Source organism: Pholcus phalangioides, unplaced genomic scaffold (assembly GCF_987345545.1).
Source record: "Pholcus phalangioides strain wild (caught in Gottingen) unplaced genomic scaffold, Ppha-v1.0 ptg000004l_1, whole genome shotgun sequence".
Taxonomy (NCBI): domain Eukaryota; kingdom Metazoa; phylum Arthropoda; class Arachnida; order Araneae; family Pholcidae; genus Pholcus; species Pholcus phalangioides.
The window spans coordinates 36,335,812-36,354,769 of NW_028301597.1; the positions used below are offsets into that span (position 1 = coordinate 36,335,812).

The following is an 18,958-nucleotide window of genomic DNA, read 5'->3' on the forward strand; positions in this document are numbered from 1 at the left end:
ATAAATTCAATGTTTGATTGCATCTTGCGTTTTCACTGTCTACAGAGTATATACTCAACCCCCATAGCCCGGCCTCGGAGTAATTCAATGTGGTCCGGGATCTCAAACCCAATTTCGTAAAAATAAACTAGGCGACACATTTTTTTCCATAGGAGACATTTAAGTATTACGTAAGCAGATTTTCATACATTTTTGACCCCCCCCCCCTCGCAGCTTAGAATATTTCATATCTTCAAAAAGGGGTGGTTGATGACGTAAGCAACCTTCAAACCCCCCCCCCCCCGCGTCATCAAAAGTCAGCAAATGCGAAACCCCCTCTTCCCCCCCGATGCTGACATACTTGAATGACCCCATATCACATAAGTGACCCGCAGCGCTGCTCCAGATTACTTAGGTAACTCGTGGCATATTTACATATCACCGCGGCACAGTTCCAGAGTACTAAAGGAATTTCGGGTAAAATTTAAAGAATGCTTAAGTGAACAGCGTCAGTTTCAGATCACTGAAGTGAGCCGCAGCCTATTTACAAATCACAACGCACAGTTTTAGAGAACTTAGGGGATCCGCGGCATATTTGCAAATCACTTTGTGACCCGCACTCTTCTGAAGGTTGGGTCCTTCTCTTCTTGGCCTAGAGAAATTGCGTACATTTGATGGATATTACTAAAAATCTGATGAAGTAATACTTGAACGGTCCCTAAACGTCGTATTACTGAGCGACGTATAGACGAAGTTACACTGTATAAAGAGGAAAAAGCTTAGTCGGTTGACTTGCGAAAAAATGCATAAAATTACATCAAACAAGGAAAAAAGATTTCAATTTTCGATGCTTATGTCTGAAATACATTCGAATCTCAAGGGGACAGACACAGCAAAAAAAAAAAATTCGAATTATGTAATTCATCGCTATAGGAAAACTATACTTGCATAAAAATTCAAAAACTCTTGATAATTATGAAAAACGTATTGAATGCTATCACTTAATATGCTAACTTTCTCTTTGTTACACCAAGGGTTTATATAAAATGTAAATGATCGCGAAAACTATTTCATTTATAAATTTGTAATTTTCTTTTGGATAAACTCTTGAACATTGCACAAAATCTTCAAGATGATTTATAGAATGAAAAATGCGATATTTTAACTTCAACAGCCCTATTTTTTTCCATGTCCTTAACCTCTGCAACTATTAGAATATGTTTTTATCCTCTTCGTAAGAAGATTCACTTGTGAAATGTGACTTGATTTTCCATCAATGTCCAAGTTAACTTTTTTAAGTTAACATCCTTAAGTTAACTTTTTTTTTAGAGTTGAACACGAGTATGAACTTTGTGAGACATGGAAAAAAATGTTACACTGATACTCAAAAATTAAACGAACAATGATGCTAGAGAGACATGAATTGTAAACACGTTTTACCAGAACTGAATCAAAAAAACTGCGGATTATCCAAAACATTACAGTACAAATAATTTTAACGTTAAAATTGAATAAGGAACTCAAAGGGAATTCCTAAAATTTGAATTAACCAAGTTCACTTACCATAATAGAGGGGTTAAATTGGCTGCTTTGAAGCACTTCTCTTATTCCGGGGATTACACTATAAAAGTTTGATAAATGATCTTCTACAAAACTTGGGAAAAAACCCCACCACCAATAAGCCCACTGATTACACTTGCTCGAATGTAACCAATATGCTCATTGGTTGAATTTTTCTAGTTACATGAAAGAGCTATGTGTAATTCTATAGTACAATCCCAGCCTTATTAAGATACTTGTATCTTATATAAATGTGACTCAAAAAGTTTTCACCCCTCTTTTAAAAATGTAGGAAAAAATATGAGCAAAAGAATAATTTGACGAAAGTTTATTGTAAACTGCAACACATGCAATACTAAAGAACAAATTAGCACATACACATATTTACGTATCTAATAACAATTTCTAATCTTCATTAGAAACAATCTCAGACTTTTCTTTTCCAATGTTTAAACAAACAGAATAGGAATGTCTCATGTTCAGGTGGTTTCAGGACAAGAATACAAATGAAAAATAGAACAAAATGATAGTCTCATGAATAGTATTTTTCTTAAAACCAATATGGTAATAACATGAATATTACTAAAAGATATTTATAGGCAGGAGGAGAGCAATTTGGGATACTTAGCATGGGCTCAAGTTTAGAACATATAAATACAATCTTGGAGCGTTAAATGAGATTATGTTTAAAATTTTTACAAGAATATTAATCATAACTTCAAATCAAACAACCGGTTCACTAACCCTAATTTCTCTATAGTAAATTTTGCTTTCAAAATACTTCTTTCGACAAGTTATGCATTTGTGCTATACCCTATATCCCAAAGTATTTGATTTTAAATTTTGTCGTCGGAAATATTTCACTATAGTTATCATTCAAAAAGTTGAGCATGATTACTAAATGATCCCCAACGGAAATGTGTTTTTTAAAAACGTGACTATTCCCAGATTCACAAAATAACGATAGTTTGAGATCAAATAATATTTGCATTTCATACAGAAATTTTAAAGAGAGAAAAAAAGACCCATATCAGGGGTCTTCAACCTTCAGGACATTGTGGGCCAAATTAAACTTTCCATGAAGCCAGCGGGCTACCAAGTCATACAGTGGTATTCTCAATTATTAAACAGGGTTCCCCAAATTATTCAGCAATGATTTTTTACTCTGAATTCATTTCTTTCGTTGAATTTAAATTTTTTGTTATTTTCAAATAACTCTTCCTTTCATTAATTAATTCATTAATTTTTTTTCTTTATTAAACCTGAGACATGCTTGATCATTCTGAAAAATTTTTTCATTAATAATTTAAATTCTCATTATGAAAAATTTTTGCAAAATTTTTTTTCATGAGTTTTCTGAAATTTCTTTCAACAATTCTGTAAATATTTCTTTCATTAATTATAGATTTTCATCAATTATGATTTTTTTTTCAATAATTTTAAAATTATTTCCTTCATTAAGGTGTTTAACATTTCATTAAATTCTGTAACTATGTATGTCTTTTGGATGCAGAATTTGGCTGATCGAAATATGTAGCCAAAATGAAAACATAGGCCTCAAAAAAGTGTTTTGGCTCCGGGTTCCCTGAATTTGCTACAACAGCCTTTTTAATGTATCAAATTCACAGCATTACTATGGAATCTGGAAAGTATATCACAGAGAGTTCTAAATACAGCAGTACCGATTCCAGTGGCCAGAGCTCTATAGCATTATTTTTTTGGAATTTAATAATTTTTCTATGTAAAGTAGCTATTTCTAAAAATGGTCAGCAAGGAGACAGCCAACAGCTCTGAGGGCCACATTTGGCCCGCGGATTATGGGTTGAAGACCCCTGATGTATATGGTCTTCATAAATACAAAATTTTACGTTCTGATCATATGTATATTCATGATATGAAAAAATTTGGGAAAAAAGTCTAGTATTTAATAGAGTAGAGATAGATTAGGATTAAAATAATCTAATAACAATTACATGATTTCCAAACAATTCCAACTACTATATCACAACATATCGAAAATAATACTATCATCTCTACAGAGTCAACTTTTCCCCCCCCCCAATTCTATCGCAATGAAAAAATTCCAAGCTTCTCTCTTTATTCTTTCATGAATTTTCTCCTTTAAAGGTATTTTATTAGTCGAACGAACTTCAAAAGCATGCTTAAAAGCATAAACGCTAAGTAATTTAATTGATTATTACATTATCCTCAACACCTCTAGTCTTCTATAGTATATGTCATATTATTTTAGTTCCGACTCCGTAACCTAGTTATAAATCTATCTCATCAATGAATCTAAACATATAATGCACATTATAGGGCTATCATACTTTATTAGCAGCAAAGATGCTTATATTTTCCAACATAAGCTGCTGTAATTATCGATAAAAAGCATAAGCTGTGGCGGACACATGGACGAAAACAAATAATGGCGAGGAAAAAAATTAATACAATTTGCAAAATAAAAATATGCGGATTAGCAAAATATACATTACAAAGATTTCATCAAATTTAAGACTTCCTTGAATTCATAACACAAAAATGGACGTCTTGCTTTTTTTATATATCCCAAATATAATACTGTACATTCACATATCAACATTATTTTTCCCTTCTCAATGGTACTTGTGCTCTTCTGTTATATACATAAGTATAAATCTCTTGCTGTACAATAACTTGTGCTTTATTCGTTCCTTTGAAGAACGCAGAATCAAATCAAGAATACCAAAAAAACATTTTGGGAGTTTTTTTCTGGTATTTTTTAACATTTAAAATTTCTCAGTTAAAATACTCATATTGCATTCTTAATTTTCGAATTTGTCTCGTTTTTCTTATAACTTGATACATGTGAATAAAAGTATGTGCTACACGTGATTGAAGTTATTCTCATATAATGTGCACACACAGTAGAACCCTATATATCTCATTTATCATATCTAAAAATATAATGGCATATTCAAGACAATCTTTTCTTAAAAAAGAAAGCTTTGTGAACAATGTGTATTCCGTGTGTATTTAATGAAATGTGTGTAAATAATGAAAAATTAGAAGCAGTATTTAAGACAAATAACCACAGTGACATCCAGGAACCCGACATGTTTTGGTACCCCTGAATAACGCTGTCAAAGTTAAAAAATGAGAATGATGTTTCTGTTGACAAACTTCTACAATTGTGATTTACATATGTTACATCATACTTGGCTGCCATCTTGATCGGAGTGGCCAACTTCTTTCTGTTTGTGAACCAACATCGTGGGCAGCACAAGTGGTACCACTTTGATGTATAAGCCACACCATCATTTAAATTTATTTATTTACACAATATTGGTGACCTTGGGACCTATACAAAGGATGTGATCGAAAGTGACAAAGATACTGTTTTATGTTGGACAAAAAAATTGTGATGGGGGAGGGGGTGGGGAGTCAATAATAGATCTGGTTTGTTCCATTCACCCATGGTATGAGAAAAGAAGCTGTATTTAAAGCAGTCAGTAGAAGCGAAAACTTATTTTAAAGAAATGGTGGAGTCTTCTGGAGTGGTAGGATGGTTTGGCTAGGATACCAGAAGGTCATATCAATGTTGAGATGACCATGGAAAATCTTATATATTGGGGTTAATCGAGAATTGAGACAAAGAGTGGAGAGAGGAAGGAGATTAAGTTCGTTTAGGTTCAGACACAAAAATAAAGGTGACCAGCAGTCGTGGACAAATCAGGTGTATTTTGGATTGATTCAAGTTTGTCTATATTACTGGAGGTGTAGGTGAACCCAGATTTCAGCGACGTAGGAAAGAATATTCAAGAATAAGTAATTTATGAGTAACTCTCATGTGAACTGTTTTTGAGATATTGATAGGCATTTGCCATAATGAACACCAGTCAGCAATGGAAGCCAGGTTATGTAGGAGAAGTTCGTGATCAGACTCTTGGTGAATGATACGGTAAATTACACAGTCATCAGCAAAGAATCTAGTGGTGCAGTTGAAGGATTATAGGAGGACATTGATGTAAATTAAGAACAATAATGGGGAGAGGACCAATCCTTGATGGGTACCAGGCTTTACAGAGGTGGACGGGGAGTTATGATCTTTAAAATGGACAAACTGTTTTCAATTATTTTAGGAAAGCCTCCACCCATTCAAGTAATTGTACATTGAGGCCACGATTAGAGAGCTTAAGGAGAAGTTTATCATGGGGAACTTTATCATAAACTTTAGAGAAATTGAGGAAAATAATCAGTTTGTAAGTTATTAATTATTAAATTACTTTTTTCACTAGAAATGAGTAGTCAGGAAATCTATTGTTGGAACCGATAGCTCAAATAACAATCATAAATTTAATTTAATGCACGATACTTTTACCTTATCAAGGCCACATGTAGCCTGCATGCCAACTGTTGCAATCCGTCTTGACGATTATTTGCATATTATACATTATTTTTTTATCATTTATTTAGGGTTATAGACAGAGTACAAAATTTTTCTTCACTTCTATTCTGTAAAATTTTGATTTCCAATATCTACACTAGGGCCAATTATTAGGTGCACATTTCTTCAAATTTTTTGATACAGTCTCACAAAAAAAAAAGTTTAATTATGCTGAATAATATAAAATTTTTTTATTGGGGGTCTACCATCCATTTAACAACACAGATTAGAAACATCTAGATAACATTTAAATTGATAAATACATTGCAGATTAAAAACCATTTGAAAGCAGTGACTTATAATATACATTGCTCTTTTTTTTTATAATTGATTGCTGAAATAGTTACATATTAATGTGACAACCATCACTTCGTACTTTTAGTTTGTCTTCCCATAAAACTATTGGGTTTTTTTTCTCGTTCATATCGTACATGGCTTTGGCTCTATTTTTGTCCAATGAGAGATGTTGGATAATGGTAATTCAAATTCGAGCCAACCAAAATTTCCATTGGCTAGGTAACTTTTTTTTTAAACTCGCGTGTTTTTAACAAAAAATTTTAAACTTACAGTTGACTTTTGAAAAGGTTGTCAGTGCTATCTAAACGAACAAATATTAAAGAATCGGGAATGAAGTCAACATATTCCCATTCAATAAGGTTTCAAAAAAATCATGAAAATGTCCAAAATTATGAAATTTTTAGAAAAGAGGTTTGGCCGATCTGATGACTATAATAAAGACTAACAAATATAAATAGTTCAAAAGATGTTGGAATCACTTCCTTTCATCTCAGTATGAATGTACTATGTGCACAAGCATGTTTAATGTCATGTCAAACAACATGGAATGTTTCATCGAAAGCACAGAAGCAAATATTAGAGTGGCAAAAATGAGCATGTGTAAATGTATGTGGTAAAAGGAATAAACAATGATTTGGACAGGATCTGCAGCACCATTTGTTTCCAAACAAAAGTGTTTGTGATTGAGGTAGTCAATATTTTGTACAAATAATTACGCTTTGATATATATTTATATATCTTGCATGTTGTGATAAATGTATAGTTTAAGCATTCCAGTAAGAGGCAAAGCAAACTTCAATTCTGTTCCCTTCAACAAGACCAATGGAATTAGAAGTCCATAACATGAATGACCAATGGAATTAGAAGTCGATAACATAAATGGCCATGGGACAAAATATTGACTACCCTCATTAGTTAAGGACGAATGTGAACTTTTGCATTCTAATATTATAAACTATGTAACTAGAGAAATATAGCGTTTCTAAAATAGTGACTGTATCTATAAAATGCTCAAGAGAAACAACGTGATTTATATGCTACAACTTAGTGTGCTCTGTGCAAACAAAATTTCAACTGTTGAAGGGCTAAAACGAAAACAAAAATTACAATGACTATGACTAGACAGACAAAAAAGATATATCAATAAAAAAAGACTCTGATATAAGTCCAAAAAACTAAAATTAAAAGAAAATGGAATAAATTACTCTGCACGTAACAAAAAAAATCATCACTGAAAGCACTGACAGAACTTCTCAATCAGTCGGTTTTGAAAACTGGTTTGCCAACCCTGATACTCTGGAGTTTCTTCATAGTTTCTGGGACTTCCTCAAACGATACAGTATGACTTACATTTGGCCTGAAAAGGAAGAAAACATTATATGTATATTCAGTCAGTGTAACTTTTACAAGCAAACAAAACAGGGATGAATTGATAAGAAAATCAAATTCAGATCTCACCTTATGATTCCATCAGCAGCTTTTTCCATTATATCCATCAGAATATCTAGTATGTTTCGTTAAGAAATCAATTTATAATTTTTCCACAAAAATAGAAAGAGCCATAATTTCAATGTGTGAATGATCCATAGAGTAATTTAATCTACCGATGGAAATTTCGAAATATGGAAGGCAGATGGTAGCCCCAGCAAGAACACGGAACAAGTGCAATTCTGATAACATAAATGTTGTTAGAACTCTTGACAAGGAATTCTGAACTCAGTCCGAACTCTAATGTCAACTACATCTCTGCTTCCAAACCTATATCGTTCCAGTCTCCTCATGTGCCTGTGAAAAATCTGGGATTCCTATATACACTCCAATATTAAAAAGTTAGAATCAATTCGAAATAAATTACCTGCTTCATTTCAAATTTTTTGTTGGGGTCCTCCTCCATCTCTATTACTGAACATAAGAGCAACTCAACTCAATAGCTAACCGCATACTATCCACAGACATCTCTCTCGATTAACTTTTTCAAAATGTTCTATTTTTAAATATTGACACTGCTCATATCCTATATACTCTAGCCTTTACACTTTTCCAATATATATATATATATATATTTACCTATTTTTGCATAGACTGTTTCAAAAATTAAGTTTCTTTCCGATTTTATTTGTAACAGCTGTCAAATTTCTCCACTGCATTCTTTTGTATAGGCCTCAGAAAATCAATACTGAATAAATAAATATGTTAGGGCAACACATAAACTGAGAACACACATTCTGGCATGTACTAATCTGTTACAAATTTGGTAGAGGAATTTGTACGAGGTGCATTGTACATTTAATCTACAGAAGTTTCACTGCTTTGACAAAAATTCCATTTAATGCAAATGGTTTTAAGTCATGTTTCTGTAGGGAAAAAAATTCCTATTTTTCTACCTACTATTTTAAATATGGAAGGCTTTATTCCAACCTCACAGAAAAAAAAAAGTTGATACTGCGCAATGGTATATGATCTGCACTAAGTAATTCTAATTTTTTAAGCACATAATCTGTGGATCATAAGTAAAAAATGTGGTAACCAAATTGTTATTTGAAATAAAGGTGCAAGAAAACTAATTAAAAAGTATATTAGATATAAATTTGACAGATTCTCACATAATATTGATAATTCATAAAACCCTTGAATCTAAAATACAATGATATTCAAAAGGATACGTTGGTACTGCCCTTGCTGTGTTGATGATAAAGTCCAAGCATGTTCAAACAGAAAGCCAATGCTTGCACACTTCAGAAAGAGCAGTCTGGAATTAGCAGGATCAAGCTACAGCAAGAGAAAACCAATAATTAGAAAAATAAATTAAGATGTTGTAGCCGTCTTGAAAATATGAATAAATGTATGTTTGTGCGATTCAAATGATTACAACAGTAAAAAAAAATGAAGAAAAATGACTGTCAAAAAAGCTCTAAAGAGCTATTGCATTAAATTACATAATTTGAACCATAAGAAGTTGACCATATTTGAGTGAGAAAATACCATGATATAAGGGTGACCAAAGAAAGAAATCAGGGAAGTTCTCGTAAAATACAGTAGATACTCAATAATCCGACCGCGCGTTAATCCAGCATTTTCTTGCAGGTTCTTTTGTTCCATCACGGACCACTTTTACAGGCTAAAACATGCGCATAAACATGTTCCACAAATAAGCCAATAAGATAAAAATACGAAGATAAACAAGGAGAAAAAAACAAAACAGCATAGCTATTGTGTGTGTGGCCACAAAGAATTATACACTATATGGCCCCCATAAAGAGTGGCGTCAGCTCTTTGTGGATGTGGAGAAATGGGTAATGTCCGTGTGTGTCTCTGCATGGGTTTGTTGTTTAGAAGAAGACAATACTGAACAATATTCTGTATTGTAATCCACCCATAGTGTCAATACAGTTCAATCTTTGCTTTGATTTCCAAGATCCTTCATTCGTGATAGTGTCTTGTCTGCATCTGTATTGTTTCTCTTGTGAGTGCAATGTAATCGAAACAAAACCATAAAACATTAACTCCTGTTAAAAAAAGATAATTATAAAGCTTGAGAAAGGTGGGAAGCTGGTTGACTTTACCAAGGAATATACCCCCAGCGCAACACTTTTTTTTACAAATGGAACAATACAATTATCAGGTATAATTGTAATTTTATTTTTTTGTTACAGAAGAAATGTACAGATTCATTATGCAAACTAATTTCAGAAAATTTAAAATGTACACAACATTCTAAATTCATATTTAAAGTTCAATTCATTTTTGGCTTTACATGGCGTTTTGCTGATAAAAATCTGGCGCAATTCAAATTAAGTAATTTGAATATATTGTTTTCTCAAAGACCTTCCAAAATATATATAATTCAGTGCAGCCCCCGGTCTGATATGTGCCGGATTACAGAGAGTCTACTGTATCACTAATTTAAAACCAGTGATAAATCATAAACATAACTCCATTTTAAAAATTTGTATACGATGAATGTATACATAATAATAATTTAGAGATACCGTTAGTAATAAGAGGTAACCGTGTACCGTTAGTAATTTTGAATAATTTACAGAGAAAAACCAATTTTTGACGCACATTCCTAGTGTATACCGATCGAACTGCCCCCGGGAACAAGAAGTGAATAGGAGGGTAAAAACTTTTGTCAACAACATAAATTTGTTTGTTGACAATGAACTATAATTAAAATGTAAAATATTTGAACTTTAAATTGTTTATGAAGATTTAACTGGTATTGATTAACTTGAGCTGTAAATTCAACTTGAATGACTTGTGGCAGACGTGTCATATGGGGGTGGATCGGGGGGGGGGGAGGAGAGAGAGGAGACTGCTTTAAAAAATTCACTAGAAATGGCATGTATATATACAAATATACAAATATATATATATATATACTTTGCCCCCGTTCCCGGAAAAAGTTGAAATGATGGGCCTGATTTGTGGTGAAAATTTGTATTTCATATTTTTTTCCATTTTGTTGTACGTAAATTGGGATACACAAACAAAATCTGGGAATTGTACTGCATGGTACAACATACAGTGTGGCATGTGTTTTCTTTTTCTATACTTGAAGAAAACCAGCCTAAAATGCAAGATTACTGGACGGGCCAGACACTGGACTGGACAGTGCAAGACCGGATTATTGACAGTCTACTGCACACATAAATTTAAAAGGAAAATCTAACAATTAAGAAACAGATGAAAATCTAACTCACTGATTCTTAATGCTGGTTAAAAATCAACTTTGTTCAAGGTGGGGAAATTTTCTATGGTATATAGGTTATTTATTACATGTATAATTATTTAAAGGGTTGTGAGAATGTAATTTGAAGCCCACTGGGGATACAGGAATTGAAGTTGAAGTTCACTGGGAATGCAACCTAATGTAAAGGTAAAGAACTACTCATAGTTTCAAATATAGTTCCACAATAAATGCAAATGAACTGTAAAGTGTATACATACATATACACAGAACATTTTTTTAATCAGGAAGAATTAAGACTTTAAATAAAAAAACAATAAAAAGGCTTGCACTCGAGAAACACAAATGACTATAATAATACCTGCAGGTCTTCTTTGGAAGTAATCCAACGTCCGCCCACACTAAGAGCTGAGATTATCTCATGCTTGCTTGGGACAGGATGATAATAGTAATCATTCGCCAATCTCCTGTGTTCATTGTCAGCAAACAGAGTGACACCATTATCAATAATGAGATCAACACCAAGACCACCAGATTCTTCCATGCAGGCTGACCACACAAGCTCGCTGTTTCCATTTCTGTAATTGGTGCTGCAGTAAGGAATACTTTTTGTTCTCAGATCGATGATTAATGCCAACTGGCTGTCCATATCTGCTAGGTATTGTTTCTCCTCATCACTGCTCACAGTAGTTATTACCTGTGTTTGAGAAAGGCAAATAAGAAAATAAAAATAACTTCAATATGAAACTGAAATTTGAAAAGCTAGTTATATCTGTTCCGCAATAATAAAATTAACAACAGCATTCCAAATCAATATTTTAAAAAAATCCCAAATCAGTAACTAGCCTTGGCACCCCAATGATAAGCCAACTGAATGCACAAGCTGCCGAAAGCTGAAGCTCCATCCATGATCAACACGGTGTCTCCACTGCTCATTCTCCCCAGATAATGCAGTGCAGTGTAAGCACGTACTGCATCCCCTATACATGCAGCTGCATCCACGAAGCTGATCTCTTCTGGTTTCCTTGCTGCAAAGAAATAAATATTTGATTCATTTTGATTCTGCTCTGTATGTACACTTAGTTTCTACTAATATCACTTTATAATAGTATCAGAGCAGCAAACATTGATTAGATACTCAGACTCATGATGGCACCTTAAAACGAGAAAAGCTTATTTAAAAACAAAATTTATGATTACCTGATCGGTCATAATATATACTTATATAAAACAAGTTTCTTATAATAGAATGCTTATGAGAAAACTATTTGTCCACAGCCGATGCTGTAATGATAACTACACTGTATAATACGTTCAATGGTGGTCTTATGCAATCATATATAAAAGTTAAGCATCATTCCTGTTTATGTGAATACTCAGGGAAATCTGCATTGGAAAGGAAGGAAACACAATATGTTGGTGTAATAGGGTTATAGAAGAATAAAATGCAAAAATTTTTATTATCCAGAGAAAATGGTTGAAAGAGAAAGGTTCACAATATGAGGGCCAATTTTAGTGAGACTGAATGATTAAATTAATGTGATGCTAAAGTTTAATGCAGTGTGCAGTTTAATTTGGTGCCTCTAGTAGCCGTGCATGCTGCACAATGATTTCCCATACTACTGAAGAGGCTATTGACGAGTTGTGTGCTCAAAAGAGTTTCAAGCTTCACAGAGCAATTTTAAATTCAAGTTCGGAGCTTGGTGGGAAACCAACTTCAAAAGACCACCACTGTCTTGGCGGAGGGGTTCGAACCCAGGTCCTCCCGATGTGAGTCTGTCGCTATGACCACTTGACCACCACAGCGGCTGTCTGGCTGAACTCAGTGGCCTGAAAGAACGGTTCCTCTGATGGCATGAAGTTATTGCCTGAATATCACTCGCACTGAGCAGTTGTTACACTTGGCTGACCTGGTACTTATCAGGTAAAATCTCCAGTGGTTTGAAATCTCTGTCACAGTCTGGAGATACACACTAAGGTACATTCACAATTTTAGATACTTCAGTTTGGGATCGTCCGGATTCCAACATTCCAATGATTCGTCCCTTTACAAACATGTTCAGTTGGCATCTTTGTGACATCTTTCATCCTTATTCATTGTTAGCAATGCCCTATTCCACAGCAATTGCAAAATTTCAGCCAAAAATAGCCATGCTACTCGAGGCCATTTTATACTCATTTCAACATGCACCGGTGCTTTGTGCATGTCTGAGTTGCTTATACACAATGTTTCACCTGTCCCATGATTCTTCACAAGTATTTCGAATCATTGCATCCATGTTTATTTTTTTTGCATTTTATGAATTATGCCTAACTTCTGGACATGAGTGTACATATTTTAAAGAATTGAATGCTAGATTATTAAAAACAGTCTATATTTTGAACTGGGATGAACTTCTGATTATTATTTTTGTGCTTACATTATAGATTCCCCCATTTTTGGCATTCGCAAACATCTTTCCCATATTCTATGTGAATCCTATTACAATCAACTTTTATGCTTACATTACAAGATCCAAAGAATTTCTAAAATTGCTTGATAGAAAAGATATTCGAACCAAAATATTCACATTTCTGAATGAGTCCCCCCCCCCCAAACTTCATAAACAGAATAATATTCAAGAAGACAAGTACTCACTGACATCGAACTCATGCATTATCACAAAATCTGCACAACCAGAAAATCCATAATCAAGAGGAATAACACCTGAAAGACAATATATCACATAATTTTGATGATTGAAATGCATATCCTTATCATTTTCAAACCAACTTATGAACTATTTTCCCTAACTTTCAATGAACTACGATGGATACAATATTCACTTAAATTGTTTCGTTGTTTACAAAAAGGACCAAAAAAAAAAAAAAAAAAATTAATTTGGGAATGGAACTGTTTCTTATAACAAGAGCAAATATGTTAGTCCATCTGCAAGATATACAGGAAAAAAACTTTTCTCAGAGTATTACAATATAAATCTAATACAATGAATATGGCTTATAACCAGAATATTCCAATTTATTATGGGGAAATTTACAATACACCGTAAACGACAAGTTGATGTTAAAGATACAAAAACTAAATATCAAATAACGAGGTACTAAATTATGAAACAATTTGTATACCTAATATGGCAAATATTTTCCAAAAACATGCTTGTAACGTGTACTAAATATAAACAAATACTTCTCCTATGAACACGTTTTCCATCTCTCCAACCTGTCAATCAGTGGGTGGAGTTAGCTATTGTTCACATTTTGAGTTTTCAAAATAGAAGAGGAGAGAGAAAGTGTTTGAAATACAACTTTTTTCTCCTTTCCTTTGGGTGAGCGAACATTATAGTATTACTTGACAGAGCAAAAAAATTTAAATTTTCTGACAAAGAGAAGTCGTCAGTCATCCACGAAAAAGAATATTTTACATTGTTCTGCAACAAGCCCTCAGGTGGCTGAAAATGCGTGGTGAAAATTCTCAAAATAGTGTTTTCCTCATTTTTTGTAAAATTCTTCTGTAACAGCACTGATTATTCTGCGACTTAAGTCACAGTTTTCAGCACATTCTGCTTTGGGATCAGTCATAACTAGTATTTTTAGCAATTGAAGCTCTTGTTATAACAGACTTTTACTGTAACGTTTTTCAAACTGTATTTGATCATAATGGCGCGGCACAATAGTGTGTCACAAGGATCTGTAAGATTTGGGACCAAACATTTAAAATGACACCACCAATCAGCTTTAGTTATCAAATTTAAATGTTTCATCTCAGATCATAAACATACAGAACACACAACTGAACCGCATCTTATTAGAAACAAACTTTCTTCATCACAAGATGGAAAACATTAGGTTATAACTTGAGCCCGGATTATATGAACTAAAAAAAAACGGCAAAATATGCTCTAAAAATATACAAATATGTACTTAAAAATGCCAAAATATGCATTAAAAACCCAAAATAAGCTTTAAAAGAGTTGAAAAAAGTTAAAAAAAATTCCAAAATATATACCAAAAACGAGAAAATACGCATTAAAAAATCAACATGCAAAAAAATGCAGATATGATTTAACTCTAGAATACTAACTCTACATCTCAGAAACGTAGATGTATGGGCAGTTAAAATGTAGTTTTTATCAGATCATATTTTTATTAGTATTCCAGGGTTAAAAAAATTCTTTGATTTCATGCATTTATATCCATTAATGCTAAAAAAAGAGACCAAAATATGCAAATGCATATACACACAAATGCATTTGCATATAGGACTACCTAATCCAGGCTAAAGTTATAACAAAATAATGAAATCTTCAAAATACTGGATTCTTACCAACAACTTCATCGCCCGGTTTTAGGGTAGATACTGAATTCCCAACCTCACGAACAATACCAGAAATGTCTTTCCCAACACTCAGTCGTGATGAAGTGTCTCGTGAAACCAACTGCAACAACTAGAAATGAAATTTTCTTAGAAATTAAATTTGATACTGCAAATCGTAATTTAAAAATAAAGAATAGTAAATTGATTTGCGTATTACTGTGTGTGTGTGTCACTTCTTTTATGACAAAACATGCATCATTACTTCACATAAACCAGGCCAAAATAATTTTATACGTGTACATAATGCATAGTCAGCAACTTAAGAAATAGTGTAAACAATTTAAAAGCGAATTTTGCAAAAAACTCTCACATGTGTATACAAATTTATCATTATGGTAAAGATCAAAGCAATTAAAAAAAAAAATACAGCAATAGAAACTCAGACAAATTTTTTTTCAGGGGAAAAAAGATAAAATACAAATTGAAGAAAACAGATTTCCGTAGTATTGATAGTATCTCCCATAGCTCCGTAATTGAGTGCAGCCATCCGCAGAAACTACATAAGAAATTAAATTGTACAAATTAAAAGAAAAAAAAAGGGATTTAATTTTTTTTTAGGCCTCTATTAGCTTTAAAGCCTAAAAACCCTTGTAAAAGACTTTTTGAAATACATTAAATGCAAAACTTGGGCCTGTGAAAAGAACAAATGCGATCACTGAGAATATGAAAAAGTTGATGAAATTTAAAACTAATTACTTTATCATTTACAGCTGTCAGACCACATGCTTTCACTTGAATCAGAACCGAATATCGACTCAAAGCTGGTAGATTAGCCTGGAAAATAAAAACACTACATGAGCACATGATTTTTTTTTTTTTGATGAAAAATGATCGCGTATTCAAAAATTAATTTACGTTAAGGCTCATCATATTTCATATGAACATAAAAAACCAACTTGAAGATGACAAAATAACTGACTAGTGGTTGACAATTATTGACTCAATTTTCACATTTTATTTTTTTCGATTATTCGATACAGATCATCACTTTTTTATTCTGTTTTTTGCAGGACCAACGAATACCATACAGTATTTTTAATATGAAATTACACAGCACTCTACTTATCGACAGGTGCGTCGGAAGTGTTTCGAACCTGTGGGTGCTCATCTTGAGTTCCATGTAGGAAATTTCGATTTCTGAATCAATTCTGTGGGTGCTCGGACCTGTTTTAAAAACTTCCGTGGGTGCTCGAGCACCCACAGCACCCCCGGCTCCGACGCCACTGCTTATCGATAGTAAAAAATAAATAAAAAATTGTAAGGTTAGAGATGTAAAATTCTCGAGAATGATCTTTAGGAGAATATTCTTGAGATATAAAATTATTTATTATAATATATATCATATTATAATAAATAATCTCTATAAATAACTTGAGAATACCCTCATCAAGGAGAATATTCCCTGGAAGGACTATTATGCAGGGTCTTTATAATTAAAGTTCCACTTTGAAATGGCCACAAAAGGAAAACTACCGGACAAAATGTTATCAAACTTGGTAATAGTTTACAGGAGGTCATGGGATTCCATAAGAAAAAGTTAAAAAACTTACACCAGTGGGGAATGGCGCTGTATGCAATATTGTTAAATAAACAAAATAAGATATGAAGACATTGATTTAAAATTTTTTTTAATCGCTTCTAAAACAAGTTGTAAAGCACGTTCAATGTGGCATCCACCATTTTCTGAAAGCAAGTTAAATTGCATTACTGTGTTCTCAACAGTAGCTCTTAGCATATCAGGAGGAATGTTACGGACATGTCGGTGTATCACATTTTTCAATACCACAAAATTGTTTATGTTATCACCATAAGTGGCTTTGAGGTAACCCCAGAGATGTCTTCATGTCTTATTTCGTTTAACAATATGGCACACAGTGCATTCCCCACTGGTGGCGAGTTTTTGAAATTCATCTTCACATCAGCCAGCTGTTGAAAATCTTCGTACCACCAACATAGACAACAAAATACACCATTGTTCATGAGCAACATGGTGAAATACAATGGCAACAAAACAGGGACATTTATTTACCCAAGGTATGTAATTTTCACCTGCTTATACACATTAATATTCCCTCTCATGGTGCTGATAGATATAATTTTGAATTCAAAGCATTGTATTCATTCAAAACAAGTTAAACCATCAATGCATTTAACCTCATCTGGCCCTTGAAGGCAATTTACAAGTGTTAATTAGACTAATTGCGCAAGCTTTCTGTAGAGATGATCAACTATACTGTATTTTTTTTTTTCATTAAAACACTTTGCTTGTTGTTGAAAACATTTTTTTAACCACACAAATGATGGAATATGAAAATGCGTTTTTCATATAAAATTAAAAAGCACTAATATAAAATAGCCGCAGACTCAAATGACAAAGCCGCACAATTATTGAAAGAGGATCGTCCAGGGCCAGATTCCCGCATGGTATTTATTCAGATTCCCAAAACATTTAAACAAAATATACTTGACCTCTGTTGCAGGGCCCATGATTACTATATTAAGCCCGCCCCCCCCCCTCTTGTCATAATCAGGCGCCAAGATCTTACATTTTGTATTTTAAACAAATTCAGAGAATATCAATTTTTAGATCCATGGCTCTTTCATAGGCGGAGATAGACTTGGAAGTCGGTGGGGGGGCAAGATGGTGATGCCCAGGGCATCTTAAGAGCATCATGGGCACCGGGCCAAATGATTTTTTCTGAGGCCCTACCAGGCAAATTCTTGAAAATCTGAACAAGATCTCATTTTTTTGTGAGGTCCCTTTTTCTCTCGAGGCCCTCGGGGTGGGCCCATGCCTTAAGACGGCACTGATGTGATGTCAATTTATATACACACATATACATTAGGCTAGTTGACTTCACTTTTGACGCTAGGGGGGGGGGGTGCAATGCCCCCCAAGGGCCCTCTCCCCACATAGGGGGGCTGACAGGGCTCTAGCCCTGGGGCCCGGGACGGTAGTAATTTTTTTGCTTTTTCACGCTATAAATTAACAGCAGAAGGGGCCCGTTAAAAGTCTGACCGAGGGGCCCGCAAAAGATCCCAGCCTAGGGGCCCCGCTACAGGATGTGGGGGGCCATGGCGGAAACTGACAGGGCTTCAGTTTGTCGGCCCGGCTCTAAGTGAGGGGTGTTTAGCGGTCATCTCAATATTTCCCACTCTTCTTCAATTGACATTTCGAGGCCAATGTAGTCGGCATATACATGTTGGATATCCGAGAGAGAGAGAAATTAATAGCCCACATGGATTATAAATCGCTTCCACACATAGGCGAGGGCCGACAGTTCGTGGGGGGGAGGGGGCTGTTTAGCTGTCATTTCAATGTTTCTACTCTTTTCTACAACTGACATTTCGAGGCCATTATAGTCAGCGTACATGTTGATTAATCCGCGAATAAAATGTTTTAAGTCAACATGGATAATAAATCGCGATTTGTAAATGGTATTTACCCACCTCGTTCTCGACGACGAAATTTACGGAGTTTGTGGTGTTGCCCCCGCCGCACTCTTTGAAGATGCTCTTCATGCCCTTCACCGACATGTTGGTGTGTCTTTACCGCATAACGTCCATCGACAACTGCAACACGCACGCACGCATCCGATCCTCCTGCTCCGCCTCCTCCGGGGATTCCTCT

At 34.1% G+C, this 18,958-nt stretch overlaps 1 protein-coding gene across 1 annotated transcript; it reads right to left on the minus strand.

Annotated features, from left to right (window-relative positions):
• Positions 1 to 1,852: 1,852 nt before the first annotated feature.
• Positions 1,853 to 18,958, minus strand: LOC149087361 (ferry endosomal RAB5 effector complex subunit 4-like). The gene is made up of 9 exons (XM_089231430.1): positions 18,778 to 18,958; positions 16,024 to 16,101; positions 15,277 to 15,397; positions 13,591 to 13,659; positions 11,799 to 11,980; positions 11,314 to 11,649; positions 8,926 to 9,031; positions 7,721 to 7,766; positions 1,853 to 7,619 (listed from the first exon to the last, which is right to left on the minus strand). Exons 1-9 carry the CDS (start codon positions 18,862 to 18,864, stop codon positions 7,520 to 7,522), a joined length of 1,125 nt encoding a protein of 374 aa, XP_089087556.1. The 5' UTR covers positions 18,865 to 18,958; the 3' UTR covers positions 1,853 to 7,519.

What these genes read in the sequence shown, in the direction of transcription:
- LOC149087361 (XM_089231430.1), bottom strand. Translation starts at nt 18,864, where the DNA reads ATGTCGGTGAAGGGCATGAAGAGCATCTTCAAAGAGTGCGGCGGGGGC. An exon ending in ACCGGGCGATGAAGTTGTTG is followed by an intron (nt 13,660 to 15,276) that starts GTAAGAATCCAG and finishes ATTGTCTTTCAG; the next exon opens with GTGTTATTCCTCTTGATTAT. An exon ending in GCTGCTGATGGAATCATAAG is followed by an intron (nt 7,620 to 7,720) that starts GTGAGATCTGAA and finishes CTTCCTTTTCAG; the next exon opens with GCCAAATGTAAGTCATACTG.